Genomic DNA, 11,066 nt, shown 5'->3' on the forward strand with positions numbered 1-11,066 from the left:
CATTGCACAATTTATGGCTTTGACATTTGAGGGGCAGAGGGCATTTGATGACAGATCGCTTACTATGTATTAGTTAGTCTTTATTTAATATGAAAGCATATGTTTGAGAATCATCGGAATGATATAATATCAAGACATAGTATAATATTTATAATAAAATGTATATTATTAAGAGTTGGGGCTTAGCATATAAAAATGCTGAATATACGTGAGCTTAGTCTGTGAGAAATGAAATAGGAATTTTGAATATTGTGTCAAATTAGTAAATTATGCACGATAGTTCTGCTCCACAGAAGTATATAGTTCAGATGACTCTGGATTAAACAGTGGCTAACAAATTTTTCAGAGTGATGAATACCAATAAGGACGGAGCAGTAAAATAATATATTTATTCATTTCCCTTTGCTAAGGGGTAATAATAAGCTCAGGCTTTGCAGCTTAAACGTCAACAGCCCGAGCGACTCTAGCCGCTGATAAAAACTTCATTAATCCCATAGAATGCCACGGGGTACCAACTAGTATCATCAGTAACTGGGGAGCAGTCAATGGCCAAGTCCCAGACAAATAAGCGATGCCATTATCAACGTTCTAATCAACGATGAAGCAGATTATGGGACATATGAGTGGAGGGCGGGCAGAGCAGGGCAACAAATGCCAGCTGATGAACTGCGCGCGTGTGTGTGTGTGTGCGTGTGTGTGTGTATATATATATAAATGAATTAGTTGGCATTAAGTATACGCCGCAGTGTACGCAAAAGCTAAGCAAGCATGATTTAAGAAATATGCTCCAGACTTGTGACTGCTGCTCATTTGCAGGGACCGTGGAGTGGGCGGGGCTGTAGGAAGGAGGATGCCTAATATGTGCGCAGCCTTGATACTGCTACAGCTCGCTGTGTGAAGCATGGAATATTAATTCCTTAAGTAATTCACAACATTTGTAACTAATGTTTGTTAATGAGCCACCCAGCCACCCAGCCAACAGCACCGCCACCTGACCTGGCTCGCACTGACTCTGTAAGCTCTCTTTGACTAACTGCCAAGCGTTGGCTGAGGTCAAGGCAGCGCCTCAAGTTGAATTACTTCTGCGTCTGGCCCGCTAAATGCAAGCATTTCCAAGTGTAAAAGCGAGAAAGCCCAACTGGACTCAGTTCCATCTTCTTCTCCTCTTCCTCCTCTTCCTCCCCCTCTTCACACTCTTACCAACTCAACTGAGGACGACCCTGTGCTGAGCGTTCGGCAGACACTTAATGAAATAATTATGTAAAAGCCAACTGGCTGCCGCCAAGCCACCTTTTTGGCCAACGACGTGGTTTTCACATTCATTAATTCTCCTCCCAATGCAGTTTACGGCTAAAGTATAATTATTTATTATGCCACAGATTGCTGGCAATACCTTTTAGTGTTTACAAGCATTATAAACCTTAAATTAACAAGTCGTGGCTGAGTCCAAATGCATTGAGGTAATTCACTCACATTTGAGTTGGAATTCGTTGCAATTCAAGGAGAAGAGGATAGAGAGAATGATTTGAATGATGATAGGACTATGTATATGATAAGTGATATTTGTGTTATACATGTTGTATATATGATAATATATAATATTTGATATGATATATGAATATACACTTTCCCCCTTTGCCTGATCCATGTCTGATGTCTAAGTATTAAATTACTTTGTAGCTAATAGGTTGCTTTATCAGCACGTTTAATGCATATTGATAGCTTTGCGTTTCTGGGAATAAGAACGAGACTTTTCCAAATACATTTTATGTACATATATGGCTGTACATGCTGAGCAGTTGACACAAAACTGTCGCAGCGCCAATTTGAGCGGCAGCTAAACGTGTTTATGCGGCACTGCGGAGGGCTTATAAAATGCAACTTTGACACAAATGCGACGCTAATCAGCGAGACAACACCCACGCAGCCTGTAGTAATGCCACCAAGGCAGCGAGCTTGTCACTGGGCCATAAAATATGCAACAAAACGTACAAAAAATGCCACTAACAAGCGGCATGAGGCAGGGATAGAGCCAGAGACTGAAAGAGAGAGAGAGAGAGAGAGAGAGAGAGAGTGAGTAGAGGGAGCTGCATGTAAAATAATTTGAAAACACGGCATTTGCGTAATGAAGCATGTGAAAAGCGCCAGGCGAAGCTGCTGAGAACTGGTGAAAAGCGCTCATAAATGCCAGAAGTTATGCAAGTCCTTAACTTTTATAAGCAGCGGAGTCTGAGGTGCGGTGCCCGCCTGCAAATAGACTACGACTTCAGGTGCAAGTGGCGTATCACACATGTTTGCCGAGCGGAGTGAGCGGAGTGCAGCGCGTGAGTTTCGCCGTTCTGCAGTGGCTGCGGTTCAGCTGACACAAATGTGCGAATTCTCCCACCAACTTTACATAGAAGAAGGAGTGCATCTAGTCGAGGCTGCTCGACTACGAATACCACTCGACTCTCTTGGCTCGAGGAGCTGATAATCCACTCAGCGCTCTCTTATGCATTTATCACAAATAACTTGAGAACAGATTAAGCAGAAAAATTACAAAATCATTATATGGATCTACAGTAAATTAAGAAAAAAAAAAAAAACATGTGTATATAAAGTAAAAGTTATGATCCTCCTGCCTTTAGTTTACACGTTTAACATTTTCAGAAATACTTTAAGCCTCTAGCTTTTGTGACATATCTGTGCTATATCTACTATTTCGACTCAGCTCATCGCACTGATCAAGCATATATCTACATTATGAGATCTGCCACGCCCCCTGCTGCCTGTTATACGAATTTGCAGCCAACCATTATACCCTGATTTCCCATTATCAGTGGGTTCAGGGTATAAAACGCCGAGAAAACGTTAAAAATTGTCACTTGCGGTGGCGGGCGAAGGGCGACGGGCGAGGCGCTTGTCGTCTGAGCCAAAGACTGGCATTCGCATTCAGTGCGTAATCTTCACCTTTTTCACAGCTTTGCCATGCACTTTTATTGCATGCTTGCAAGGCGACTTCCCCGCAACACTTGCCGCTTGTATCGACAAAAGTTGTGCCTTGAATTTGCCACTTTATGCCACGTAGCTAGCACCAAATCCGAAAACCCAGGCAGCTCACCTGCCTGCCGCTGTACGATGGCTCAAATGCAGAAATTCTAAGCTGAGAAATCAATGCTAAACAGCATTGAAAAGTATTACCAATGAGTAAAGGTAGAACAGTTTAATATCACTCAAAGTGAATATATAATGAATAAATAATGAATATATAATGAAAATATGATTATATAATGAATATGAGTAACAGAAGACCTCAGTTGGTTCTTAAAGTTCTCTGAATTATTTTGACGAAAAATCTGTTAAATTTAAAGCGTGCAATAATTTTGACTCATACAATCCAAAAATTGCCCATGGTAGCTGGCAGCTGCAGCCCGCTAAGTAGTTGTAAGCTGCATAATGTATTTACGCAAGCACCGGAAATTGGGTGCTGCGGAGAGTGGAAGCAGGAGGAGCAGGAGGTAGCTAGCATTTGCCTCCAGTTGGCAGCAGCAGTAGGAGCAGAGACTCAGCTCGTCAGGTTGCAGCCACTGTGCTAAACGCGAATAGACAAGTGTGATCCCATGCGGATGTGGATGCGGGTTGCGGAATGCGGAATGCGGATTGAGGGGCTATGAGATGTGAGATGTGCTGGATGCTTGCTGTTAGATGCATATGCGGACTGTGGATACGGGCTGCTGTTGCTTGGTTTATGCGCGCATATTTGATGGCATTGTGAATTTCTGTGCAGAATTATAGCTCTTAGCCCACAGAGCGCTCTCAACTCAGCTTGAGCATTCATTAATATGCAATGCTTAAGTGGGGTGAGGAGCTGAGCCACGCGAGGCTCACAGCTGCTGGAGTACGTATTTGCCAACCTCGGCTTATGGTTGACCAATGGAACAGAAAAACCCCTAACCCCTCCTTTGAGGGCTATTGCAAAGATTCCTTAGCTGGATTTGCCAATGAATGTGTGGGCTATTAAAATCGACTTAAATACGTGGATGATTTAATTAGATTAAGCTTTTTTCTTCAATCAAGAAATCAAGTTTTTCTGCTTGCTAGACATTCTATAGCTGGGGCCAACAATAATGCCAAACAACCCTGGTGGAGATGAGCAAATCGATAGCAAACGACAAAATTTGTGCGGAGGCAATTAGAATGCTCTGATTGATGGCATATGTATGATGATATATATATAATTGATAACATATGTATAAGTCAGATATTTCTGCAGATTAGATAATTTTGAGGAGTGCAGCGTGTCTCTGCACTGTTGCCCTTCTTCTTCTTGCTTATCAACTGCCTGCTTTTCCTATTCGAGCACTCGATATTACTGTTAACAAACATTGCTTTCAATCAATATCATCCAACACTATGCATCGATAAGATATCTATTCGAATAATACTATCATCTCCCACATACATGCATATAAATTTATTATTATTAGCTCATAGTAGAATACTTTGCAAAACAATAATTATGATTGCTAAGCTCAACAATTCGGAAGGTTCCACATGACGAACGAATAGTTTTAAGAAAAGCATGAACATCATATCCGAACACCAGTTTTGGTACGGAAAAGGGGAACCTACGCTTGAGCAATGCCATCACTCATGCAATTGTTATTATGCAAGCGTATTCAAGAATCCCTAGATTTAAAACCGGCCTTTGGTAAAAAACAGGAGCCTGTAGACGACATTCTGCATGACTATAAAATCGTATCTGGAAAGCATAATACTGCTGGAGACCTTTTGGCGAGTATATTGCGTTCACTTCTGCACACTGCTTTTACGGCCGACAAGCCCTCTACAGCCCCATTTTACACACAATAGCAACAACTCGTCCAACCTGCAGCAAGCAGAGCTTTGTCTATTTGAAGGCGAACACACAAAAGTCAGTGCATGTTATATTCTCTCTCAAACCTGGACATTATCACTCAATGGCTCGATCTGGGCTTGCGAAATAGTATGCGAGAGTATGGATTGAGTTCACTGCAAATCCAACCATTCAGTTAATTATTGCCATTTATTATGGTCTGTCAATTGGCTTATTGTTTAAAATAACCCATATTACAAATAAAATATAAAATTAAAAAATAAAAATAAAATTTTATTTTGCTGGTATTTATTATTTCAATATATTTATTTTATTTATTTTTTTTTTTTTTTTGCATATATGTATATATGTTTGAATTTATATGAGATTAATATATGCAAATAATAATCTATAATTTAACTCTTGCATTAAAGAATCAAGAATCAACAAAGAAGCGTCCCAGGCATGCTGAGCAACCCTTTGCATAGGTATACTCATATTGATATACATATGTATACATACATATATATCTCTCTGAGTGTATTATTTCATATTACACTGAGCTAAACATTGCATATACAAAGTTTAATGTGTGTTACTTTTCAGTTATTGCAGAGCATTTAGTTTTCAAACGCAGACGTCGAGCTAAGCAAACGCTTGACACTCTACCTCTGCATATATGGCTAGCCCTCTCTCTACTTTAATTTGCCCTGGAAATTTCGCGGTTCTATGCAAATTAACTTAACTTGTCAACGTTGAAACAAAATTTCATTTTTTTTTGTTTTTTTGTTTTTTGTTTGACTACAAACGCAGAATTCAGAGCTAACGAAATGTCAAAAAGGGGAATTCCAAACCAGCATTCAAATGACTGAAAAATTGTGCAGCAAAATGAAGCAAGCGAGGCAACGGCTAAATGGGGCAGAGTATTTGGAGAACAGAGAGAGAGAGAGAGAGAAAAAAATAGTCAGAGACAAACTGCAAACGTCGAGCAAATTTCATCTCTAGCTTTGTCTCTGTCTCTCTTTTTTTTAACTCTACATTGACTGAAACTCGGTGACAATGATGTTAACTAGAGTGTGAAAACTATGATTGGCTGTCGAGAGATACGTGCAGAAGGGGTAAGGGGCGCTTGAATTGTTGGATAACGGCAGCAGCCGAGTGGCGGCTGAAGAGAGAGGCTGTCCTTGTCGCTGTCAGCAGGAGTAGCAGCGGGTGCCAACGCCAGCAAAGTGCTCTATGATTTATACCGTATTTGCAGGCAGTTGTTGGGATGACATTCTCTTTACTTTAGCGACACAGGCTCTCTCACACACTCACACACGCACACACTCGCACACACTAGTGAACTTGTTGTTGCATCATGTTTCACATACGCTTTCAATTTGGCATCGCTATGCGCCTATTGGCAGTGAAAAACTGTGCCAAAACGAAGGCAATTATTTTTAAATGCCGACTAATTAGTCAGGCAGGTCAACCATAAAATCCTTCGCTGATTTCTCTGCTAACTACAAATTTCAACTGAACGGAGGACAAAGCGCAAATTTCTTGCTAAATATAGATCAATGAGTGCATTCGACTGATTAATGTCGATTGCGCAACAGACTTAGACAGAAGAGCAGAGCTTGCTTTATGCAACAAACTATTCAAGTCGCAAAATTGTCATCTTAAAAATATGAAATATATAATATTGTATTATATAACAAATATTACTTTGCGCAAAATAAATGTGAAATAAGTTGTAAATTACGTTTTTGTAAATGCTGCTTTATTACATTTCTTTGCTGGAAGAGGAAGACATCAAATTGAATTCAGAAGTGATTTACATACAGAGTAGAGAGTAGAGTGAAGAGAGAGAGAGCGAAGAGAGTTGTCGTTTAGTCATATGGAATAGGTCCGGGTACAGTCGCAGTATGGGGTTCAAGTATCCAAATTATCATCGTTTAGTTGCGCCTAGCTGCACAGTTGGTAACCTCAAGGCGGCTGCGGCAGATCTTCAGCTCACGGTCGAACCATTGGCCGAAGGGGCAGGTCTGGTGTCTGGCTCTGTTGTTCCGGCACACATAGAAGCGGCGGCAGTGTCTGGCATTTGTGAACAGAGTTCCATCCTCGTGGCCCTGGCAGTCGCGCAGTGAGACCAGTTCCTCAGCTGGATTGATTACGACTGCTGCAATTTGCCTTGTTGCATCAGGGGCAATCGTTGTTGTGCAGGGTGGCTCGGTTGTGGTACAGGGTGGCTCGGTTGTGGTACAGGGTGGTTCGGTTGTTGTGCAGGGAGGTTTGGTTGTTGTGCAGGGTGGTTCGGTTGTTGTGCAGGGTGGTTCGGTTGTTGTGCAGGGCGGTTCTGTTGTTGTGCAAGGTGGCTGGGTTGTCGTCGAAGTTGTTGTTGTTTTAGTTGTAGTTGTTTTAGTAGTTGTTGTCTTAGTTGTCGTTGTTTTAGTAGTTGTTGTCTTAGTTGTCGTTGTTGCTTCAGTTGCTGTGCAAGGGGGCTTAGTAGTCTCGCATGGCTCTTCAGTTGTCGTGGTCGTTGTTGTCTTCGTTGTTGTTGTTTTAGTCGTTGTTGTTTTAGTAGTTGTTGTCTTAGTTGTCGTTGTTTTAGTAGTTGTTGTCTTAGTTGTCGTTGTTGCTTCAGTTGCTGTGCAAGGGGGCTTAGTGGTCTCGCATGGCTCTTCAGTTGTCGTCGTCGTTGTTGTCTTCGTTGTTGTTGTTTTAGTCGTTGTTGTTGTTTTAGTCGTTGTTGTTTTAGTAGTTGTTGTCTTAGTTGTCGTTGTTTTAGTTGTCGTTGTTGCTTCAGTGGCTGTGCAAGGGGGCTTAGTGGTCTCGCATGGCTCTTCAGTTGTCGTTGTCGTCGTTGTTGTTGTCGTTGTGGTCGTTGTTGTTGTCGTTGTTGTTGTTGTTGTTGTTGTTGTTGTTGTTGTTGTTGTCGTGGTTGTTGTCGTGGTTGTTGTCGTTGTCGTGGTTGTTGTCGTACAAGGTGTTGATGTTGTTGTCGTGGTTGTTGTCGTTGTCGTGGTTGTTGTCGTGGTTGTTGTCGTTGTCGTTGTCGTTGTCGTTGTCGTTGTCGTTGTCGTACAAGGTGTTGTTGTTGTTGTAGTGGTTGTTGTTGTCGTGGTTGTTGTCGTGGTTGTTGTGGTGGTTGTTGTCGTGGTTGTTGTCGTGGTTGTTGTCGTTGTCGTGGTTGTTGTCGTTGTCGTACAAGGTGTTGTTGTTGTTGTAGTGGTTGTTGTGGTTGTTGTTGTTGTAGTAGTTGTTGTTGTCGAAGTGGTGGTTGTTGTAGTTGTTGTTGTCGTTGTTGATGTCGTTGTTGTTGATGTCGTCGTTGTTGTACAAGGCGTCGACGTTGTTGTTGTACTTTGAGTTGTAGTTGTGGATGTTGTCGACTTTTCTGCCTTAGGTGTTGTTACTTTCGGTGTTGTAGTCTTATCGGTTACTGGACCAGCAGTTGATACCTGAGGTGTTGTTGCTTTCGGTGTTGTTCTTTTTATAGTTGTTGTCTTTGTGGATTTCTCCGCTGGTGTTGTCGTCCGTCTAGTTGTCTCACAAGGTGTAGTTGTTTCACTTGGTGATTCTGCGCTTGGGGTAGTTGTTTTCGTGCAGGGTGGGGGAGCTGTAGGGGCTGTCTTAGTGCACGGTGGCTTCGGAGTTGTTTCGCAAGGAGCTTTACCACCTGGGGCCGCCAGATGATCGTCGTGAGCATCTCCAGTGACTATCGAACCACTGCGATCGCCATTGTGGCACTCGACAAGGCGCGGTAGGTTGCAGATCTGAGTCCTGGGGTCAAAGTACAGGCCATGTCCGCACTCTCTTCTCAGTGCACGGCCGCGTAGGCAAACATAGAAGCTGGAGCAGCTAATGGGATCCGCGAACGAGAGTCCATTAATATGATCCGTACAGTCAGGAATGTGTGCCTCGCCGCTTGCAGCCAGAGAAGCCAGGGCAGTCACAAAAGTGAGCAGCAGCAAGTTGTCTATAAAACGCAATGCCGTATGTACAATAAATACTCAAAACGTCACGTCCACTCAAGAACTTACAAACTCTCATTGTTAGAAATATTCCTGCTCTTTGCTTTTACCGTTTGGAGTAATCACTTCTCCACTGTCGTTTGACTGGAGCTGCTGCAGCGCTTATATAGCGACCAACGATGCACTTATCACCAACCACAGCTACGTCAAGCATTGCTCAACCACTTGACGGCAACACATCCCTTACACGAACATTACGGAAACACCTTGTCAGAAACGAGATACACATTACCCTAATTGGCGGTTCGACATTAAAATATTAGCAAATAATAATAATAATATTAGTTGAGTACGTTATGAAATATGTCTCTTCATAGTTTGATATATATCAGTTATTAAGCTCGGAAAAAGTTTCAGTCTTTAGAAGAGGAAAATGAATAAGATAACGGAGCAACAGTGCATGTAGTAACAACAATAGTCTTTATTATATCCACAAAGAAAATATATAGTAGATAAAACCCGATATTTGGAATTGCTTAAGAGATAACATTTTTTATTTGCTGAGAAAAGATTGGCGAAAAAATTTGTGTGCTGTAGGAGGAAGATTTGTCAAACATTTGTGTTTTGCATTTGCCAGCCACCCAAAACACTTGTGGTCCGACAAATGAATGAATATTTAACAAACTTGTGCACAATTCATGAGCACTATATGAATATTTCAGTTGACACGTCGACTTCCCACACACATGCACGAGTCCTAGTTGTCCTGGTAACACCATCTGTGGCTGTACCCACAGCATGCTGCTGTCTCTACTTGCATTTCAAACATTGTTGACATCATGTGTGGAAAATGCTGCTGTGCCAGCCACTGAAGGCAGCCTCAATTGAGATATCAATAAATGCAGTTATTTCTAACTGAAATTCAACAGAAATATTTAGCTATACAATCAGCTTAGATTGTGCTACCAAATAGCCAGTTCCATTAGTCTATTCATATATAAAGAGACTGTTCAACTATCTATGATTTTCACACTTAGAAAATACTCAGCAATTTTCAACATTTAAATTTTCATTTAGGGAAAATGTATTTATTTACTTGTCATCACTTACAATAATCTCTTATTACTTATAGCAAATATTTGATTTGCCTATTTATAATTTTTTTTATTTTAATTTCTTTATTTATTTTAATTTTTTAATTCAAGCTGCAAAAAAAAAAAAACTCAAACCAACGAAAAAATCTTTGGAACTGAGCAGAAGTTGCGCTTGAAATTCTTGCAAGTCGTTTATACTAACTAATGTTTATTAACGGTATTTTCGTTTATCTGCTTGTTTTGTTTTAAATATTCTGTTGTAGTATTTTTGTATTTTCTCTGTTTTGTGGAATATTTATTGTTGAAGGAACGCTGTAGTTTACGTATCCAATACACACACACATTCATATTTACAATTGAAGTTGAATTTGTATAGATATTTGTTCTTTAGAATCATTGTTTACACACATTCAAAATTCTACTCTTTATATATGTCTGTTTTTTTTGTTTTTTTCGGTAAACATAAAGTAAAATATTTACAATTTAGGCGGAGCCAATTTGAAATGGATCTACGCAAATTCTGATTTTTCCTTCGGAGATTATGAATTATGAGTTTATTTATCTTGAATACTATTTCTTTTCATAAATATCTGGACTTTTAGCAGACATAGAGAGTTTAACTATTAGGATTATCAATACATTTAAATATGAACCTTCCATTTTATTGTACACTTATAATTATTAATTTTATGTTTGTAAGTTTTGGCTTCCAGTTGGGCGTTTTTATACCCTGAACCCATTTTCAATGGGAAATCAGGGTATAATGGTTTTGTTGAAATGTATGTAACAGGGAGAAGGAGGCGTGGCAGACCCCACAAAGTATATATATTCTTGATCAGGGTGACGAGCTGAGTTGATTTGGCCCTGTCCGTCTGTCTGTCCGTCTGTCCGTCTGTCCGTCTGTCCGTCTGTCCGTATGTATGAACGCGTCGATTTCAGAAGATATAAGAGCTAGAGACTTCAAATTTTTTTTTAAATGTCCGTAATTACAGCGCGCATATCAAGTTTATCATTAAAAATCGATAACTCATCTCGATCTTTTTTTATCGATAAAAAACCTTATCGAAACCCAGTTATAAAATTATATCTTCTACACCTTTATTGCTAGAGTCTCCAAATTTTTAATGTATGCTTATATGCAATTTATACAATTTCGGTTTTTGTTAAAATTTACCCCCC

At 40.4% G+C, this 11,066-nt stretch overlaps 1 protein-coding gene across 1 annotated transcript; it reads right to left on the reverse strand.

Moving 5' to 3' along the window:
* Positions 1-6,577: 6,577 nt before the first annotated feature.
* On the reverse strand, positions 6,578-8,937 carry LOC6574481 (integumentary mucin C.1). The gene is made up of 2 exons (XM_044007969.1): positions 8,863-8,937; positions 6,578-8,798 (listed from the first exon to the last, which is right to left on the reverse strand). Exons 1-2 carry the CDS (start codon positions 8,870-8,872, stop codon positions 6,775-6,777), a joined length of 2,034 nt encoding a protein of 677 aa, XP_043863904.1. The 5' UTR covers positions 8,873-8,937; the 3' UTR covers positions 6,578-6,774.
* Positions 8,938-11,066: the final 2,129 nt, after the last annotated feature.

This window comes from Drosophila mojavensis, unplaced genomic scaffold (genome assembly GCF_018153725.1).
Source record: "Drosophila mojavensis isolate 15081-1352.22 unplaced genomic scaffold, ASM1815372v1 contig_231, whole genome shotgun sequence".
Taxonomy (NCBI): Eukaryota; Metazoa; Arthropoda; class Insecta; order Diptera; family Drosophilidae; genus Drosophila; species Drosophila mojavensis.